The sequence below is a fragment of the Anoplophora glabripennis genome, unplaced genomic scaffold (genome assembly GCF_000390285.2).
Source record: "Anoplophora glabripennis isolate ALB-LARVAE unplaced genomic scaffold, Agla_2.0 scaffold6, whole genome shotgun sequence".
NCBI lineage: Eukaryota > Metazoa > Arthropoda > Insecta > Coleoptera > Cerambycidae > Anoplophora > Anoplophora glabripennis.
In genome coordinates this window covers 3,178,235-3,199,794 of record NW_019416749.1, presented here as the reverse complement: position 1 = coordinate 3,199,794, position 21,560 = coordinate 3,178,235, and the positions used below count along the sequence as shown (strand labels likewise).

At 32.4% G+C, this 21,560-nt stretch overlaps 2 protein-coding genes across 2 annotated transcripts; both read right to left on the bottom strand.

Annotated features, from left to right (window-relative positions):
- Positions 1–1,569: 1,569 nt before the first annotated feature.
- LOC108911657 (triosephosphate isomerase) lies at positions 1,570–4,553 on the bottom strand. The gene is made up of 4 exons (XM_018716646.1): positions 4,428–4,553; positions 3,226–3,520; positions 2,101–2,344; positions 1,570–2,036 (listed from the first exon to the last, which is right to left on the bottom strand). Exons 2-4 carry the CDS (start codon positions 3,446–3,448, stop codon positions 1,760–1,762), a joined length of 744 nt encoding a protein of 247 aa, XP_018572162.1. The 5' UTR covers positions 3,449–3,520; positions 4,428–4,553; the 3' UTR covers positions 1,570–1,759.
- A 2,197-nt stretch (positions 4,554–6,750) lies between these two features.
- On the bottom strand, positions 6,751–21,364 carry LOC108912055 (striatin-3). The gene is made up of 8 exons (XM_018717218.1): positions 20,923–21,364; positions 18,184–18,610; positions 12,739–12,942; positions 12,002–12,142; positions 11,129–11,470; positions 10,439–10,692; positions 10,018–10,378; positions 6,751–8,709 (listed from the first exon to the last, which is right to left on the bottom strand). Exons 1-8 carry the CDS (start codon positions 21,151–21,153, stop codon positions 8,537–8,539), a joined length of 2,133 nt encoding a protein of 710 aa, XP_018572734.1. The 5' UTR covers positions 21,154–21,364; the 3' UTR covers positions 6,751–8,536.
- Positions 21,365–21,560: the final 196 nt, after the last annotated feature.

The following is a 21,560-nucleotide window of genomic DNA, read 5'->3' as shown; positions in this document are numbered from 1 at the left end:
AAATTAGTTTAAATGTACAGGGTGTAAGTTGTCCTTTTAAAATAAGCGAAAAGTACATTTTTCTTATTTGATATGACACGAAGTTGATTATAAATAAAATTGCTTTTTTTACATTCAAATCAATAAGTACATAGTTAACTTTGTTCACAATTTTCTTTTTATTGGAATTTCATAATTTTTTTCCAAAATATGTCTAATTGGCTAAGATTGGTAATTCCACATAGGAAACTACAAGAAAGCTACAACTCGCCTTTTCGCCGTTAATTTTTTCTGAAAAATTGAACGTGGATCATATGAACTACTCTATTTCCTAGAGAAATATGAAAATTACAAAAACTTCATTCTATTTTTTTGGAGAGTGAACTAATAGAAATGTGTACTTTTATTGAAATTTGAATCCTTTTACATTTCTCTTGAATTACCTAAATTATAAAAAACTTCAATTCTATTTTTTTGAAAATCGATAGAAAGAATAAATTAGAAAACGTCAAAGAATTTTAGAATAGCTGGGTATACATTAAAACAGAAAATATGGGGAAAAAATGTGTTTAAATTTATAGGGTGAGTCTTCCTTTTAAAAATTAATCGAAAAGTACATTTTTTTATTTAATAAAAAACACGAAATTGATTATAAATAAAATTGCTTTTTTTGTAACTTTCAAATCAATAAGTCTTTAATCCGACCTCACCTTAATCGAATATCCACTAATTCGATCCGACGAATGCCCGTTTTGATGGTCCGAACAAAACTCTTTAATTCGAACAAAATTCGGTTTAACGTATATAGTTCGGATTATAAAGTCAGACTACATAATAAAAAGTAACTGCTAAAAACGTAATTCCCCGGCAGTCTCGGGGAAACCCTTTTATGCAAGTCGAAACCTTTCTCGATTAGATCTTTTTAGTTGAAATATTATTGCCGTGCAAACATGTCGATATTTATACGACATATTTTACTATGTTTAGTTTTATTATTTTTTGCCTTCTCAGTAACACAAAATCTAATTCATAATATCAGTGACTATATTGTTATAGACACTGATATTGTAAACATGAACATTTACATATTATGTACTTATTTACTATCCAGTAATCCGAAAATATCGTTAATTCGAACTTATCTCTTCAAGCCCGTGTTTCAATTAGTTCGGATTAAAGTCTATATTGTACATAGTTAATTTTGTCTCTTCACAATTTTCTGTTTATTGGAATTTAATTTTTTTCCAAAATTTATCTTTTTTTAATTGGCCAAGATTGGTAATTACTAATTCTACATAGGAAACTATAAAAAAAGCTACAACTCGCCTTTTGGTCATTTAAATTGAACGTGGGTCATATGAACTACTCTGTTTATTTCCTAGGGAAATGTGAAAATCGCAAAAACTTCATTCTATTTTTTTGAAGTGGTGCATATGAACTACTTTTTGTTTATCTCATCATGTACTAATAGAAATGTGTACTTTTATTGAAATTTCATTCCTTTTACATTTATCTTGAATTACCTATAAAGTTGCAGTTGGAAAATGTAAAAATAAAAAAATTTGGAAAATAAAAAATGAGTAAACCAAATATTTTTTAAGTTCTTTAATAAATAAAAAAACTCGAAGAAATCGATTACAAGATAAATTGCTTTCCTATAGTAAATTCCAAATCAATATTAACAATTAAATTTAAATCATAATAAAGACATTGCCATTACACGTGCATATTCTTAACGCAATTTTGCCGATGGCCTACTCCTGACTTGCCGCCCAGTACTTCACTGTTTCGCGTTCACAATACTAACAAACTCTGGTTTCAAAGAAGCTCCCCCGACTAGGAAACCGTCGATATCGGGCTGTGAGCCCAATTCCTTGCAGTTCGCTCCAGTGACAGAACCACCGTACTGGATCCTGATACTACTCGCGACGTCTGCACTTATTGAGGTGGAAATATAATCCCTCAAGGCTTTGTGAACTTCCTGGGCCTGCTCGGGGGTGGCGGTTTTACCCGTCCCGATAGCCCAGACTGGTTCGTAGGCAATGACTACGTTCGACCTGTAAAATTGGGATAATAAAAGCAGAAAATCAAGAATTTGTCCGTTTGTGAGGATGAACTTACCAATCTTTGACTTTGTCAGCGATGGCTTTTGTTTGTCTGAAAACAACTTCTTCAGTCTTACCAGCCTCGCGTTCATCCAAAGTTTCACCAATGCAAGCGATCACTTTGAGACCGTTTTCTAAAGCAAACGCTACCTTGTCAGCAATCAGTTCATCGGATTCACCGAAGATCTGACGGCGTTCGGAGTGGCCCAGGATGACCCAGTTCACACCAATGTCTTTAAGCATAAGTGGAGAAATTTCCCCTAAAAATAAGGTCTCATAAACTGTTCCAATTTTCTCAAATACAAAACAAATTTTTACTCTATTGTAAGCGTGTTAAGCTAATTTAAACAAATTAAAAAATTTTCACCAGAATTTTTCAAAAATATCTTGTTTTTAAATTTTATAATAATTATACCACATAGGAAAGGATTTATGCCTATTTATCCTTGTTGTGCTTTATCAAGTCATTCAAAATTATTTTATTATTTATAAAATTATTTTCTATTGCAGTTTTACTCTCTGCCACTTGGTTACCTTTAAAAAGGTAACAAAGAGCACCGCTGATGAGCATTCATACAACACATGAACAACCAAATTCGGGTGTTGCCCAGTAATGGTGTAGACAAGAGTTTAAGTTCAGCTTAAAATATGAATTATTATAACTCAATTATTTATTTGACTGGAGAAGACATAGCATAATTTCCAAAAATCTGACCCCTAGATAAAACCGGGTCAAAAACTGAAAACTTAATAAATATGTCTATCTTACTGCACCATTACTGAGGAATAAACCTAGAATTAAAAAAAAGATCATAAAAATTAAATTCACACTGGAGAAAATAAATTACGAAATTGGGGCCCATTTTTAATACTGCATTAATTTTTATGCAAAATGTATATTTTCAAAGAGAGTTCAACAACCACCAAGAAACAAATAACAGTTACATAACATCTAATTTTAGATATTTTTTATCAAGAAAACCTTCAACTAAATTTAAATCCTGTTCCTAGGTATCTCCTTTTGAAAGCGCCAGTAGTAATCAAATATATTTTTTCACCACATAAAATATTATTTCAATATATTTTTTCATAATGGTTAGATTAGGAAAAAAATCATGTCAAATAAAATTGATTCGCTTACCTGTGAAAGCGCCTTTGTCAGCCTTGTAACAATTTTGAGCTGCGACTTCGACGTTTCCAGGAGCATTATTCTTAACGAACTCTAAATAGATAGCGGGCACCCCAACAACCACTTCCGTGTCGGCATTTAAGGGCCCATCTTTCAAAAAGTTGAGTATCTGCCCAATCTGATCCTTATTTCCATTCATCTTCCAATTGCCACCAACAACGAATTTGCGTCCCATTTCTGCGGCTTTCTTTACAGCACCTGTGGAAGCAGATTGACCCTCGGGCTTGCCGTTGAGGATAGTAGCACACTGAAAGAAAAAATATCATTGACAATATAGGTTTAAAAATATTTTAGAATAACAGGAGTACAGTATCTTACTGACTTTTGATGAAAAGCTCCTCAGTACTAATCGACTAGCCACGTTTAATGGTAAAAACCTTAATCTGGTGTACACTGACATTGTCTAATTATTTCTCTATAAATATCGCTACTAATTACCGGAGCGGTACATGGTGGTTCTTTTTTAGCTTCTACTTCTTCAGGCTTAGCTGATTCTGCAGGTGTAACTTCTCCAGCTGTGGCTTCTTCAGGCTTAACTGATTCTGCAGGTGTAGCTTCTCCAGCTGTGGCTTCTTCAGGCTTAGCTGACTCTGCAGGTGTAGCTTCTCCAGCTGTGGCTTCTTCAGGCTTAGCTGATTCTGCAGGTTCTTCAGGTTTAACTTCTTCAGGTGTAGCTTCTTTAGGTGCAACTTCTTCGACTTCCGCTTCTGCAGTTTTGACTTCAGTTTCCTCAGTTTCAGCCATCTTAATTTTCACTTGTCGAAAAACTGACAAGTGATTTAACAGCAGCCTGCTGGGTTTTTTTGTATCTCCAAGGAAATTCATTTTATACGATGAGCATGAATACAAGTGGAATTACATTTATTTTTTATCAGGCTAGGTTTTATCATTAAGCATATTTTAGACTTCATGTTATTGTAATATAGCTGTAAATAAGTACCAAAGGTTATCAATAAAAGAAATTAAAACAATTGCCTCCACGAACTAGGCCGCATTGATTAAAATATTTTGTGGAAAATCTAGGACCCGTTTGTACATTAAAATAAATAGTTACATTATTCTTCAAATGTAGTGCTATTTTCTGTACTTGCTTAAAACTTATGTAACTGATACAAGAAATTTATAATAAAGTATATGCTTTGAATCTTACTTACCCTAGTTTATTAACGGATTTAGAGAAAATTAGTTTTGTTGTAGTTTTGCCGGTATTTTATGAACTTGTGACCAATAACCACTCTATCTTGAGACTGGGGAGACAATGTGACCTCTAATCGTTAAAAGGTCAAATAACCACTCCCTCTTACGTGTCTGAAATCTCATTTGAAATCAAATTTGAAATATTTTTTTTATTTTAATTATTATTTTACTATCATTATTATTATTATTATTATTGATATATAAAACACTAATTTTAATTTAATTTATATATACTGTTTTATAATAGCCTTGTTGAATCTTATCCACTTATAATTTGCAGTCAATATATTCTAACTCGAAGAGTAATTAAATATGAAAATATATAAATATTAAATTATATCTTTCTCTGATATCTAATTTTTCTCTCAAATTAAAAATAAATCATTTACCTATATTTAAATTAGAAGTCCACAAGTTCAAGAAAAATATTTGTATTTGGCGGGTCTTCTAACAGTGACACCACAACACGAAATTGTATGACATCATTTACTTGTACCGTAGTCTACAGGGTGTTATAGTCTAATTAAATGGGCCTTTAAATCGGAAAAAATCTATTTCTCTGAAAAGATACCTAGCTTACATTTTTTAGATTAGATTGAAAAAAAAACTATACAATTCTTGTTGATTTTTTAAATTTCTGAAATTATCCCTTAACTTCTTGTCTCCCTAACTTTATTAACTTTAATAGTAATAGTACAAGAAAAACTCAATTAACCATTTTTATGTAGAATTTTATGCTCTACAACTTTTATAGGAAAATTTTTTTTCTAGCTCGTACCCCTTTTGAGTTAGCTTGAAAAACCCCTTTATTTTCTTTTTTCACCCCTGACCGGGGGTTGAAAAAAAAAATTACTGTCACTTATTGTTATTATACCTCAGGTACCTCAAACTAATTTATACCAAAAATTCAGGCAAGTTGACCAAAATTGCGATTTAAAGGCCCTTTTAATTGGACTATCAGAAGTTTGACTGCCTCAATTTTAACAGACGATAGAATACTTACATTAAAATAAATAAAAAACCTTAAATGACATGGGTCGTAAACTCAACCATTTCCGAGAAAAAAATTATTAAAATCTCCAACTTGATGTACAATATTCCATTAATTACGGAATATTGACAACTGCATGCATAGAACACCATAAAATACATTGTTTATCACTTTTTTGAACTTCTTTTATGCTTAATTCTAAAAAATAATTAGCGTTGTAACAAATTTAAAATTCGATAAAATTCATATGACAACGGTGCGGCGGTTTATTAATACGAGGTACTCCAGCAACCGCCAATACGCAATTCAGTTGGTATCTGGATTTGACCGTGTCGGAGTGTTTTTTGCATACTACTATTTCGTTTTCTTGAGGTATTTTCCAGGAAGTGCGCGAAAATTGGATTCGAAGCTGTCGTGCGTGCATCGAAAATAGTGGTGGACATTTTGAGCATATGTTTTGTACTTGTGCGTTTAAAAATGACTGAATTTTGCTGTTGGGTAAGTACCTAAATTATTTTTAATATGTATGATTATTTGGACGACGTGAATCTTTGGATAATTTAATTACATATTTTTCAAATACGCAATTTGATTAAAAGTTCATAATTACCAAAATTCCAGCTAAAATTTAAGCACAACACTATCTTTGTACTACAAAATCGATACATTTTATTTATTTAAAAACTAAAACAATTGTCTTGTTTATTAAATGTTTCACAATAAGTTGTTTACATTTTTTCCATAGGACAAGTCTGCCACGTGCATATGTGGTGTGCATCAGCATCAGCAGATTAAGCACTGTTGTCACGTGACATGACAATATGCATAATCGCTGTATTTTGAAAACTGTTAATCTTACACCCCTGTAATACACAACTTTTTTGTTCATTTATGATCATTCTATTTCATGCTGAAGTAATGGCAGTTAAACTTTTTACACCCTGTATAAAACAATTAAGCAACCATATATATTTTTTACTTTTTAGTCGTTATTTTTCACAAAAGCGCTATCACTCCCAAATTTCTTTTATTACTCATTCAGTATTCCGTTGTCAGTAGATTTTACGTTACTTACCACGAGCAGGTAATTTTTGAAGGTGGCATCACGTAATAAAATAACCTGTATCCTGGTCTTTTCCCACCAAAGATTTTGTTTTGTTTAAATAAGGAATACGGAATAAGTAAAGGAAAATTGTAGGTTTAGATTTCTCAGGTATCATACTGTACAGTGACCAAAGGAATGACTGCAGAGAAAATTCAAAATTATGAAAAGAACTATAATTTTTCACTAATAGGTATATTATAATTTAATACATTTTTTTACACTCACAATTATTATCACTTACTACTGTCTAAATATGATTTCAGCTATTACTTTTAAAATAACTACAACTAGAAAATACACTGCGTAAACAATATACTTTTTAACAAAATTATTTATTACTTATACATAAAAATATAAAAGACTCCTCATTTTAATATCATTAATGAATAATATTACAGATCGACACACAGTTTTTTTGCCATTTTCACGGTACACACTATTGACTCATTGAAAACTTTTCTGTATAAATAAACGGAACTACAAACACTTCATAAAAAAAGAAATAAAAAAATAAGGTGACTAAATTCAATTTCAACCCATATTCACATAAAAACTATCACAAGTGTTGAATTGTTTGATGAAATCGCAGCAATCGAGTAGAAGCCTGATCGACAGTGTACAAAGTATGGTCAGAATTCAGTTTTCAACCAAAAAACTGCATTTTCAGTAAAAAAAAAATGTACTTAGATCTTGTACACTTAATATTTCACAAGGTTCTTTAAAGGTTTTTCATATTTACCGAAAAGATAGACAGTAGCATGTATTTTTAAAAGGGATGTGGTGTGTATAGGGTGGATCAATTTCGATACTTCTAGGTATATTATTATTTGCATCATTTTTTATTTTTCTATGAGTTTTTAAGTCGTAACATTCTAAACACTTTTTAAAGGTATATCTGGAACCCAAAATTTTTTTTTGTTATTCAATTAAGTGAGCTATGCATTTTTTTCCTCGTATTAGTCAGGCGCTATATGATAACTTTTAGGAGTATAATCAGTTGAATTACCAAGAAATAAAAAAATTACTAAATCAAGATTTTGAGATGTGGCTTTAATTCTCAATTTAAAAAAATCAATCATGGGATATTTGAACTACTTTTTATGTACTGGAGAAAAAAAAATTTATAAAAGTCAAAACTTCACAAGTCATACTCTCGTACCCCTTAAATGAATCAAGACAGACGCAGTTTTTATAAATCGAGCATAGGACATTTGAACTACTTTTTGTCTATCTCCTCGGAGAATACTTAAAAGTGTTGAATTTGATCCTCTCTGTGACAAAATAACATACAAGCAGTTTCAGGGCAGATTTTTCTCTCATTGGAATGTTTAAATATCTTGTTTTCAAGTATTTTATGTAAAAATTTAAGTTGAAGCTGAAATATTCTGTTACTTTCATTTTTGCATACCGTCAAACAGGAATCCACCGGGCTAGACAACTTGGCTGTAGCATAATCAAACGATAAAAAGAATGGTGATGCACAGTTTTTGTTTTAAATTTACGCCCTTAAAATTACTAGTTAAATCTAAGGTCTAACGGTCCAGTAACCTGCTGTATCTTTTTGAGATAATTACAATTATTTATTAAGGTAATCAATAACTTTATACATCGATTTCCTATTACTAGGGCCCCAAAGGCCATGTGGTAGGACAAATGTACATAATAAATAGTGATGGAGTGACAAAGAACGCTTCGCCTTGTCCTTGAATATTTATTTACACCTCTTAAACGTTAAGATTAGATCCTCCTAACTCCAATATGACATAGACAATTAAAGAACTAGCGCGAGAAAATAAATAAACTTATTTACAAAAGGATTTAATTAATTAAAATTAACACGTAAGAGTTGAGAATATATGTACAAATGATTAAAATTCTATTGTATATGTACACCTAACCTACAGTTATATCAATATATAAGCAAATTTGCAAGTAATCACTTCATGTTCATGAGTGCGGTGGGTATACCTTTACACAAACACTTTGGCCAAACCGTCGGCCCCAGCGCTGGCTATGTATGGCCTTGACGGGTGGAACGCCACATCCAGGATGCTCTCGTCGAACTTCTTACGGTGGGCCGTTATCTCTTGGTTGCACGTCTTGTTGTCCAAGTGCCACAATCTGATGGAGCAATCATGCGAACCTACGAGTGCAAAATGTCCCGTCAGCGACCTGATTTATCAAAAGATTGGAGCGCCAAATTTCGAATTCGCAAAGTTTAAAAAAAGAGTTACATATACTTAATATATTTTTAATAGATTCAAGAAATTCCAATCAGAAGCGGGATAATAATTATATTTTGTATAATTAACAACGTTTTTGTTAATTAATCACTATTACTGTATGGTGTGTCTGGAACTGGACAGACCCTAGTTCGAGGACAGTTTTCTTTTCCAATTTTAACACAATTTTGAAAAACAAATTATTGAATTTTTTTAAATAATTCCATTAGTTTTAAGATATTTCAATAAAATTTGGAGGTATGGACCTAACCTAACCTATCGTGAACGAGCCACTACTAACTCCTTAGGCCTTCAAACAGTGAAACTGTCAGAGAGCGACCTGCTATTTCGCAGGAACTGTGAAAACAAAACTTACTAGGCAATTTTTTTTTATTGATAGGAATTTTGAGAAAATGCAACTGTTTTATGTTTTGCTAAAATATTTAGTTTCAGGAAAATATTTAAAATATATCGCTAAATTGATATTTTCATGATTTAGCAAGAATTACTTTTTAAATTAATGAATGTATTAAAACGTTTTTGTTATGCTGCAGTTCCTAGATCTAAAAAATTCACGAAATAAATAGGCTCTTGCAGAAGTTGTACTGGGTATTTTTATTATTATTACTTCCAATTTTAATGTTCAGTGTGTGTAATATTCCAATGTATGAGACCGATAACTTATCGATTGTTTCTTATCGGCGATAAGAAACAATCTGAATTATTTTGGTGAAATATATATCATTACTCTCACACAATCGATTGGGGAGGGGGAAAGAGAGAAAGAGAGGAGAGGGAGAGGGGGAAAAGGGAGAGGGGGAAAAAGAGAGTGAGGAGGGGAAATAGGGGGGGAAAGATAGAGATGGGAACAGAGAGGAGGAAAGAGAAGGGAAGAGAAGGGAAAAGACAGAGGGGAAGAGAGAGGGGGAGGAAAATAGAGAGGGGAGGGAGGGGAAAAAGAGAGAGAAGAGAGGGGGAAGAGATAGGGGAAAGAGAGGGGGGAAGAGATAGGGGAAAGAGAGGGGGGAAGAGAGAGACACACATCTTTCACTTTCTCATATCTAGCAACCTCTAGTGTTAAATAAATACCAAACGTATTACCCCAAAAACATCCCTTGTATCAAATTTCTCAGAAGTATTTTAAAACGCAACCATTGTTATAAAAAAAAAACTACTAAAAAATAAACTGTAACACATTCCAGCAATGAAGCGAATAAGTATCTACTCACCCGACAGCAAATACAATCCATTGGGGTCCACAGCCAGACTGGTGACGGCGTCTAAGTGCGCCACCATCAGGTGCACCATTTTGCCCGTGTGGTTGTCCCAGAACCTGATGTGCCGGTCCTCGTGTGCAGTGATGGTGAGTGGCAGCGTGGGGTGACACACTATCTTGTTGATCTGCCTGGTGTTGATGCCCTCGACGGCCGATGGCTCAAAGTTTATTACCGGCTTACCAGTCTCTATGTCGAAAATGACACAGTGCGCGCTGGAATAGGACGCCACAATGCGGTTCGGATCGTCCCTCACGAAATCCACGCTGGAGGGTATCCCATTCTGCTCCGAGGTGAAGGTTGACAGGAGTTGTTGCTGAAATTAGAAAAAACGTGAAGTAAACATTTCTGAATTTTCGTTTCCTTCAAAATTTACCTTAGAATGTGGTGACCATAGCTTGACGGTGCCGTCCGCGGAACATGACAGCAATTGTTGCTTGGAATTTAAAACGGACAGGCCCCACACGGCATCCGAGTGGCCGTGCAGGGTGCAGTTGAGGATTTCAGGGTCATAGAGGTCGTAGGGGTCGATGTTGGAGTTGGGCACTGCCCAACAATTAATAAAGCCGTCCAAACCGCCAGAATAGCAGTGCTCACCTGTGCCTGAGATGGCCAGACAGAGAACTGGACCTGAAGAGAACGTCACACGACAGATCAGATTTTAATTTTACTTCAGTTTTTTATATTAATGGTCACAACATCTTATTATAATAAGGGTACAACAAAAATATACTTAAAGTCAAGATCAAGGTCACCAGAATATTGATTTCTTAATAACCTATGACTTTCTTTCTGGAACTCTTTTTTTCTAGCCCTCAATCCTGAAAAGTTATCTTTCTTTTGGCAACGCCCTGTATAATTTAATTGTGTGTTTAATTCAAGATGTCAGAGAATTCAGAAAAAGTTATAACGTTTATAGCTTCTTGATAATGTAAATCTATTGAAACGCCTTAAAATTACTAAGAATCCGATCGTACACATAAACGTACCCCAATAAAACTGCAGCCTCTCCATACAAACACTTATTCTTGTTGATAAAAAAGTTACCCGTCAATCTACAACTTACCAGTGTGGCTTCTGAAGGTGTACAATGGCTCTACGTCGAGCGACGCGCTCTTCTTAGCCGGCACGGTCTTCTGCAGGTTCCACAGCTTCAACGTGTGGTCCTCGCTAGCAGTTATGAGGACGTGCTCGGTGGGGTGGAACGCCAGCGCCCTGACACCGTCGAAATGGCTGCGCAGGGTGTATCGCGCGTTCCATGTTTTCCTGAAGGCCTCCTTGCTGCTGGCGATATCGTACGTGTTCTCGGCGTCATTGTTGACAGTCAGCTGAGCCAGCTCCCCCAGGCCCAGGGTGGAATCCACGTTCTCCTCGTCGTTGATGCCCATGGGTCTCTTCGGGAGCGCAGCTGGAAACGCGGTTATTAGTTATTCTCTAACATTCTTGTAAAAACATTGATTCTAAAAATTTTTCGAAGATTCTCTTTATTTTTCAATATTTGAACCCGAAATTCTACTCTTACGGCTGCTGTACTGGGTATTTTTATTGCATTGCCCAATTTATGTGTTTGGTATGCATAATATTGTGGCTAATAATGAATAAAATGGATTACTTTTGTAGATATTGGTTATATTATCATATGCATTGTGTAAAATAAACCAAGAGAATATACATGGAAAAAATTGTGAATACCTTGTAGACAAAAAGAGTTATTATCCTAATTAATCGCGTTAAATTAGAATAGTTCTAATGAAAAATGTTCATTTGACCACAAATTTCCTGTCTTTATCAACTGGTCGTATAACTGTGAATCATATATTATTTTACAACACACGATAAAAACTTTAAACAAAAATTTACATATTAACATTTACCATGATATAAAAATGAAATATGAAATAAAATTTGAAAAAATGTATGATGAAAAAGATCAACTTACATTTATTTTTATTCCAATCTGATTGCTCTGTCTTAATGTCCTGCTTCTTCTCGGTATCGGATATCCGATTCAGTTCGTTGAACACCTCTAAAGCTATCGCATCTACATCATCGCCTAATCCTAGATTATTATCGAGTTTATCTACAAAAATATCAGCTGTAAGCAATTAAGCCTCAATTAAAATAAACTCCAGATGTGCAAAATGTACTTCAATTCAATTAGAAAGCCATCCCAGAATAAATATGAAATTAATTTGTTTTTAAATCAAGTAGTGTCGTTTTATTTTTTTTTTTTTACTGTGCTTTGTCTTGTCTACGCCATTCCTGGGCAGCGCCCGTATGTGTGTATCAATATCCCTGGTTGCCTTTTTAGACAAACTGTGTAAGACTGTATGAAGTTTTGCAATAGAATTTAACAAAAACAAACATGTGATAAGTGTTCCTGAAGGTTAAAAGTAGGCCCCATATAAATATGATCCCCAATCAAAGTTACACCCCATATAAAGCGTCATGAGTGTCGAGAGTTGAACGAAAGCAAATAAGTTTTGCATTGCACTGCATTTTTTTATTATTTGGAATCTTTTTTTAAAGTAATTTTTCGCAAAACCAAATTGTTTTTGTTCCACCCCCACATTCCGAACATTTGTTAAACTCCGAATGTATTTATCAGAAAACAAAATGATACTAAAAAATTGTAACACATGGAATATATAACACATGATTTATACCCAAACTCACCTTTCTGTTTACCAACTTTTACGTCGTCCTCGATGTCATCAGACTGTTCGATATCGACATCATCATTCATGTCGTCATCGTCGTCCATGTCGACGTCCGTGTTAGATAAGAAGTCTAAGTTGGCCATTACCGCCGCTTCCGTATCCAACATTATTGCTTCTGCTAGAGAGCTCGGTTGCGATTTCTTCGCTGGTGTTCTTCTTCCTGAATAATAATAATAATAATAATTAAGAAAAAATAGGAAACTATACGCAAACTCATATAAGGAAAGAATGATATCAAAAACGGAGAAAGATGAATAATAGACTTAAAACATACACCAAACAGATATTCTTACTTCTATAATAGAGTATACCCATATCATTACAATACAACACTCGTTGAATAAACATCTCGTGTAAATCAATATAGACCACAATACTCAAACTTTTCCACAAAAATCAGTCATTCATGATACATGTGATATAATATGATCTTTTTTAAGTCAAAAATGGTCTCATGGACTTGGATTTTTCCGGAAGCATATAGGTACAAGAATTGTAAAAAAAAGATCCAAGGGTAATTAGTTACAATGCGTTAATAAAAGTGAGTCATACAATTTTTTTAAATGTTTTCGTTAAACTGTTTTTGAGATAAACGCAGTCAAAATAGGGTTTCACTCATCAATTAAAAAAAAAATGAATAAAACCAGTTATGATACGAATTGATGTTAGTGGATTAAAAATAACACTGGCTCCAGTACACTTCCTTGAAGTATTCCATACTCGTTGGTTGTGATTTAATATTATTTATATTCATTATTTGCTTTCTCTTGGATAAATAATCTTTTAACCAAAATGGAACTGTTCCTTAGAAACCACAGTTCTCTAATTTTTTTAGTAAAATGTGGCAGTTAATTATTTCAAAAGCTCGTTTTAGGTCTAAAAATGGCGAATACATATTCATATTATGATTATATGAATGATTACGTATTATGAGGTTATTTTTGGTATTCTGATAGTTGTTCATTACACAAGTTTTAAAACTTTTGTAATAGTGTGTTTATAGAAAATTTATCAGTGTTAAATTTTTTTGGATAAGTATTAACGGTACCAGTTTTAATTGGTAGTTGGGAATATTTACAAAATGTATTTAAATGTGCCCAATTAGGTTGCTGTAACAAATTAATTTCTCATTTATAATATCACTTAAATAAAATTTGTTATCTAATTTATTTATAATTTTGCTCAATTCCTTTAAATTAATTCAAATTGTTAAATTATTAGTTGCTTAAAAATCAGAATCAGTGTAGCAATGTATATAATTTTACTTTATTTTTAAATAAATTCAAAAATGTTTATAAAAATCTCACCAAACAAAATAAATTTAATTTATTTTATCTTTAAAATAAATTTAAATTCAAACAAATTCTAATTCTAATCAAACTAATTCAAACCATGTTCTGCGATACTAGAAATATGGGTATGAAAAGATATCTAGCCCCACAGACAACTGCTGATATTGCGGAGACAACTGCAATATGGATAAGATGCAACGGCTAGCACTGAATTGCATCAATAATATCTAGTAGACAGCTAGTAGTAAATAATTATGCAAAATGGAAACTAAAAGATGTATCTAAGTGTAATTAATACAAGAACACTTACCTGATATCTTCAAATTGTTAAAACATGCAATCGTTCAAAGAAACATTTTGTATTCTTGCTGTCCTATTGTCATCCGTGACAAAGACTGATCACATGAAAAATAGCTACTAAAAACAGCTTGAAGTCATCACATACAAGTGAGAATTTGTTACAAGATTGTCACAAATATCATTAATGAACATATTGAATATCAGCGGGTCTAGAATTGAACCATGAGGTACTCCCGAAGCACCAACAATTTCAGTCGATAAAAAACGTCGACATTGAACTTTCGACATGCCAAAATTTGATGAAAGTGGTTTTAATAAAATTTTTATCACCTTTCTTAAATATAGGGCAAATCTTAGCTTTAATCTAAATACATATTATAATAGTCCAAGCATTATAGAGAAGTGTTTACAGTTATTACGTGGAAAAAAAATATGACCGTATAGGAAATTAAATTTTAAATTGAGTTTCATGCTCTTTAAACTCGATCTAAAATGTTGAACATGATCAAAAAGGTTCTCAAAGTTGTAAAAAACGGTTTTTGTAAAATAACTAAAAAAATATAGCTCCTATCGAAATATTTTAACTGAGAAAGTTGTTGGTTTTCAAAAGATTTATCGAAGTATCGATTGTTTTGTTACATTTCGAAATATATCGAAAAAACCGATAAAAATCTTATCTTTTGTCTTCTTCAGAAGGTCATAGAAAAACATTTTTTTTTTATTCGTGAAAAAATGTCAACAATTTCTTTCTATAAAAGTTGTTGTCATAAAGTAAAAATTCAAATAGTTACCTATTTGAAAAATTACATACCCAAAAAAGGTGCAATTTTTTATCCTTAAAATTAATAAAAATTTTTAATAGCGTGGTATTACAACTCTTTACAAAGAAAATAAATTAAATATCGTTACTCTAAAGCCATCCGCTGAGAACATTTAGCCAATTTGTGAGAACCCCTTTTTTAAAAAAATCGATATATTTCCAAAAATAATTAATATTTTTAAATTTTTCAAAAATTGACTTTTTTGGCTTGCCACAGGCTATGCTTACAGCAAAATAATGCGTATGGAAACGTAAAAATTGATGTCTGATGTGTCATATTAAAAATAATTGCCAAGGAACATAATGATGTATAGTACTAGTACTAATTTTCGATGCAATCAGTTATTTACTTAAAATTTTTTTTTCGGTGTAATAGAATTACCCAATTATATAAGAACAGCAATTCGTTATTTNTTTTTCCCAACTCCCATAAGAGCCTGTGTAAAAGAGCATAATTTTTAAATTCATTTTTCAAAAAAACTACGTTGTCAATCGATCTGATATTTTTACACAAGTCAGTTTGCATATTTATTAACAGATTTCAATTGCTTTGAAAACATTCTTACCATTTTTCTTTTGGTATCGAACCTCCTTAAGTTAATAATTAATTAATTATAGCTGTTTGAAATTATCAAAATGTAACAGCAAAAATGAAACACCTAGTATTAAATGTGTTAATTTGATGGTATACCATAATTTAGCGTTATCTATGACCTTTATAGGTACCAAAAATTTGCTTGATATCATGCTCCTGAAAGGAATTACTAGCATCTCCGCGGACCCTTGCACCTGTCAAATTTTTTCTTATCTATAACTCCTAGGTATAGGGAATATTTAATAGAGTGACCCTCAAATTTCATGTAGAATATGAAAATGCACTATATAGGGTATCCCATTTAAATTAACGAAGTTGGTGTCAACTTCCGGTATAACCAGAAGTGCTTGAAAGTTCTAGATTTTAGTTGTGTTCCTAGTTGTGTGACATTGCTATGTTGTCAAATTTTCAAATTTTTCGGAGCAGTACTTTCCTAGATATCAATCGACACAATTCCCGGTGGAACACCCTGTATATCTACTTTAGTATAATATTGTGCTTTGTTTATTTTTCACAACTTTATGATTTCATTTATAATATTTTTACAATGCTGCCAATCAACTTCATTTCTACTATTAATCTAAGTTCAATAAGTTAAACCTCTATTCTTAGATTTACTTTGTATCTCTCAATCATACAGAGGAAATCTGTTGATTTAATTGTATATTATTTAATAGGGGCATATATACATTTTGNAAATCTAAATTAAAAACCAAATAAATAAATAATATTTTCATTTCATTATCAATTTCAAACTGAACACCATTCTGAAAGTTACTTTCATTATGTTTGGTGTTAATTAGTTTTAAATTTTTCCCACAGTTTCTATACAGGGTGTCGATCGATATCTAGGAAAGTATTTCTCCTTTCTGGAAAATGTGACAAAGTAATTTCAAGACCAAGAACATGTAGAGAATCTGCTGTTTTTTTCCATAAATAACAAACAAATTAAAATAATTCTCATAAGTATGACTTAAACGACCCCCAGGCATTTTTATTTAAATTTCCGGCAAACATTATTCAGACACAACAATAATTTGACAACTAACTTGACAAATGTCAAGTTATATTAATTGTTTTGGAGTGTTTCTGGTCATGGCCAATTTGAGAACAGGTCTGATAGGAGAAAGTGTCCAAAAAATAGAAAATTTCAAATATCTCTAAAAGTAATAACGGCAATCCTAACAATGCTTATATGGCTTGAAACGAAACTTCAATTTGCATATGACAGAGTAAAAAAGTGCAGGGTGTTTCACTTAAGTTAATAATTAATTAACTATAGCTGTTTGAAGTTATCAAAATGTAACAGCAAAAATGAAACACAGTATTAAATGTGTTAATTTGATGGTATACCATAATTTAGCGTTATCTATGACCTTTATAGGTACCAAAAATTTGCTTGATCATGCTCCTGAAAGGAATTACTAGCATCTCCGCGGACCCTTGCACTTGTCAAATTTTTTCTTTAAAAATTAATATCTCAAAATTTATAACTCCTAGGTATGGGGAATATTTAATAAAGTGACCCTCAAATTTCATGTAGAATATGAAAATGCAATATATAGGGTGTCCCATTTAAATTAACGAAGTTGGTGTCGACTTCCGGTATAACCAGAAGTGCTGGAAAGTTCTAGATTTTAGTTGTGTTCCTAGGGACATTGCTATGTTGCCAAATTTTCAAATTTTTCGGAGCAGTACTTTCCTAGATATCGATCGACACAATTCCCGGTGGGACACCCTGTATATCTACTTTACTATAATATTGTGCTTTGTTTATTTTTCACAACTTTATGATTTCATTTCTAATATTTTTACAATGCTGCCAATCAACTTCATTTCTACTATTAATCTAAATTCAATAAGTTAAATCTCTATTCTTAGATTTACTTTGTATCTCTCAATCATACAGAGGAAATCTGTTGATTTAATTGTATATTATTTAATAGGGGCATACATACATTTTGTAACAAGATCTGTACAAAATAAATTACATTTGTGCAGATTAATAAAATATCATGAAAAAATAAAACAACTCTATGGACATTTAAAATTTTTGTTTCATCAGAAAACTTCAATTCAACTGGTACATATATCTGTTATTAGTCACATCCCAGTAAATTATAATTTACTTATATTCGGTTTCTAGCAAAGAATATTGGAAATCAAACATGTTTTTTATGTTTTATTAGATAAGTAACTGAATATTACGGCAGAAAATGTCACTTTTAAAAAGTACATTAGGATATCCTAATTGTTTTTTTTTTGTAATTGGTCATTTATATTCACAATGTTCCTTAATTAATTTTTAACTTCTTTAAACCTGTCCTTTTGTTTGACGAGCGGCAGCACAAGCGCCACATTTACCAAACAACGTTGCAATAGCAAAAATCTTACCTTGAGTTTCACTGGCCCGCTTGTTGGACTCGTTCCCATTCACCGAACCGCCATTGTGGTTCTCCTCCTGTTCAGCGTTGTTGTTGTTCAACCCGAGCAGCGCCCTGACCCTCGTAGACCGCACATCTATGATCCTATCGGTGTACCCAATCTCCTGAAGGTACTGCCGCAGCAACTGCCTGCCCTGCTTCCAGGTGGAGTTGGATACTGACACATAGGACTGATCTGCATCCAGCTGTGATTCCCCAGACTCGTCTATGACGGGCGGCTTCATGTCGCCCTGTTGAAGGTCGGTGCCGTACTTGAGCTTGTGGAACTTGGCCCTCTCCTGCTTCAGGGCAAATTCCAACATCTTGATGCGGCGCACGAGGTCATTCTTCAGGTTCTCCTGGCCTTTCCGCTCGCCCTGGAGGAACGCTATACGAGCCTGCGGAACGAGAGCAAGTACTGCAGTAGGTTGTGGAATAATGAAAGTACTTAAGCAGTGAAAACTGTGTAAAGGTGGCTCAAGCATGAAAGAGGTTTGTTGATTAAAAAAACATTTATTCTGGTTTTATATGTGTATACTGCCCGATATTAGTGGATTTATGGCTCTCTTTCTTTCTTAATTAGCTGATTAAACTGTTTTCCTAAACGGCTTTTCTTGCCCGTTTTGCTTTCTCATAGATTTAAATTATAGTTTATAAAACCTCTTTCTCATTTATCAATCATTGATCCAATAAAATGTACAGGAAATTGACCAAGTTATATAGGTAGGTGCATGTAATACATTTTCCTAGATTCAAAGATTTGGCTAAGAAATTGGAGGCAATAGGACTGATTCTAATTTAATAGCCACATAACCCTGAAAGTATAACTGGTGGTTCTGCTGACAAATGGTGTTAACTGTGTACTAGATATTGGTAGTGTAATTTAATGCTAGTTGGGACATATAGCCCATAAAGTAATTATTGTTTCCCGCAATATCAGCAGCTGGAAATCTTGTCTGTGGTCTTTCACATACGTAAATTTCTTGCTAGAGTATCAATTTCTTAAATAATTTATTGAGTCAATATAGTTAAATGAGAAATGCAGTGAGCAAGTTTAAAAAGATTGTCTTCTTTTAAATTTACTACAGTCGTTAGTAGACATTTGATGGACTTATTTTCACTTTAATGTAAACTTTCAACTTTTATAAGTACTTTTAGGTGATGACAGTGTATTTTTCCATATAGGTATGTGAAATTATTAAAAATAAAAAATTACTTGTTTCGTAAATATCAATATTGTATATTTTTGAAAATAATCGTTTTTATTGAAGGTTTTGACCAATTATAAGTAGGTAGTTTTTATATGCTTTATCCGTTATTTTTTCCATTGCAGATGCTTGTGTGATATTAGTTAGGCTAAGTATAGTTAATTTTAAGGATCTTTTTATTTTTTCTTCAACCACCTCCAATTTTTTTGTGTTATACTGCTTATTTAATAAGATACTATAATTTTTCATTTAAAAAATTTGTTATTTCTGATTGCCTTGAAATGTTAAAGCCCTGTTACAAATTGAAAAAAAATATTAAAAACCATAATTCATTAAAATAAAGGCTGACAATAATCGCATAAGTGCCCCCCAATCAATTTACTTAGTAAAGCAATTGGAGCAAGTTTAGATATGATGAACTAGATTAATAATTATTTAAAAAGAAAACTAATATACCTAATTTGACTGTACTATATACTATATCCAATAAATTAAAAAATGACTATTAACTGCATGTTGAATGCAAATTATAGGAAATATTTAATTATTGATTCTTTATGTAAATAAGAAATTGTTACAATTGCTGTCAAGGTCATAAGACATTTAATAGGCATCTGCATTAATTGCAGTTAATGGATTGTTTTTATAAGCTGTTACAAAGTAAACAAATGCAATGGACTGGTATAACTTTTTTTACTGGCTTTATAGACGCAGCATGTACACATGATATCTATTTCGGGATAAGATAACATTAAATTTTTTAAGGTTTTACGTTTATTTAAATATGACCAACTAACTGCTAACATTACTCAAAATATGAACAAATTACGATTGTGTGGCATTAAAATTTTATCTCTTGAGATATCGGAGAATTCATTTTAATAAATTACTGTAATATTAATGAGATAAATTGTATTTTGAAACACTATCAAATTATTTTTATTTTAGTTTGTTCCATACTCAGACTGAGCCAGTCATATTAATAGGTAATTTTTAACAAATAAAATTCATTTGGATGAATAAATTGAATTTGAAAAAAAATTCTATTCACTTCCTGTACAACTTACCCTGCTATAGATGATAATGTTATTTAAATAAATTGCAAGTTATTTATGACACTTAAAAAAATATGAAGTGACAACTAACTATTCAAATTTACAGTTTGATGAATCACATTACATTAAAATTAGATATTTAATATTCTTAATACATAGGTATTTGCATTGCAAAAGGAAGCTACATTGATAGAAACTTTATTTTATATTGGATGAATGTTTAATTAATACTAAATAGTTGGTAAATACATAATTAATATTTAAGTAGTTTCCTGAAAGCATGCAAATCCTTTTATATGCAGAATGAATTGTGATAAAAGATGTAAATTTTTGTTTATTGAGGCATTGTTGTATTCAAGAAAATTGACATTTTCCGCATAGTTATGTTATGGATTTTGGCAAGATAAGGTGTTGCCCCGATTGTATTTTTTGGGTAATTAGACTTACTTGCAATTCGGCTCTATCGACTTCCCATTGAGATCTTTCTAATTCGAACCTAGCCCATTCGTGTTGGATAAAATGTAAAATCCCGGGTATCGAATAATGGGATTTTGGATTTACTTCTTCATTCTGTTTGTTATTCGCGATGGAGCCACCCTGAGGACCCATTTGTCCGCCGTTCTGGTGATTGAGCGAGTTGTCTTCCATTGTGACGGATCCAAATGTAGAGAATTTCATATGTCCACCATTGCTCTCAGATCGCCATTTTAACTTTATCAACTATTCACTATTTTCACTCCAACGATTAACACGGCAATACGCTCATTCGCACATTAATAATTTACTTTAAACTTAGATTATTGTTCTGTCCGGTTTACCATACAAAAAACATAAATTTTCGAGGAAAATTTTACACTCCAACTTCCAACCAACCTAACATCTGGTGAAAATCGCCTCTCCTTTTCTCTCACACCCACTGCATAGCGCCATCTCTCTCTGCATGTCAGCCACCCGAATCCATCCCTGCCTATTTCCGTTTTGGTTACGTATTTACACGAAAATAATTCGATTTCAAACAGCCTGAAATTTAAATTATTTTTAATTGTGATTAATTTGTTCGCCTCAAAGTTACGACTTCGTTGTAA

What these genes read in the sequence shown, in the direction of transcription:
- LOC108912055 (XM_018717218.1), bottom strand. Translation starts at nt 21,153, where the DNA reads ATGAAATTCTCTACATTTGGATCCGTCACAATGGAAGACAACTCGCTC. An exon ending in AAAAGTTGGTAAACAGAAAG is followed by an intron (nt 12,143 to 12,738) that starts GTGAGTTTGGGT and finishes ATATTTTTGTAG; the next exon opens with ATAAACTCGATAATAATCTA. An exon ending in TGGATTGTATTTGCTGTCGG is followed by an intron (nt 8,710 to 10,017) that starts GTGAGTAGATAC and finishes TTGCACTCGTAG; the next exon opens with GTTCGCATGATTGCTCCATC.
- LOC108911657 (XM_018716646.1), bottom strand. Translation starts at nt 3,448, where the DNA reads ATGGGACGCAAATTCGTTGTTGGTGGCAATTGGAAGATGAATGGAAAT. An exon ending in TGACAAAGGCGCTTTCACAG is followed by an intron (nt 2,345 to 3,225) that starts GTAAGCGAATCA and finishes CCTTATTTTTAG; the next exon opens with GGGAAATTTCTCCACTTATG. An exon ending in GCTGACAAAGTCAAAGATTG is followed by an intron (nt 2,037 to 2,100) that starts GTAAGTTCATCC and finishes CCAATTTTACAG; the next exon opens with GTCGAACGTAGTCATTGCCT.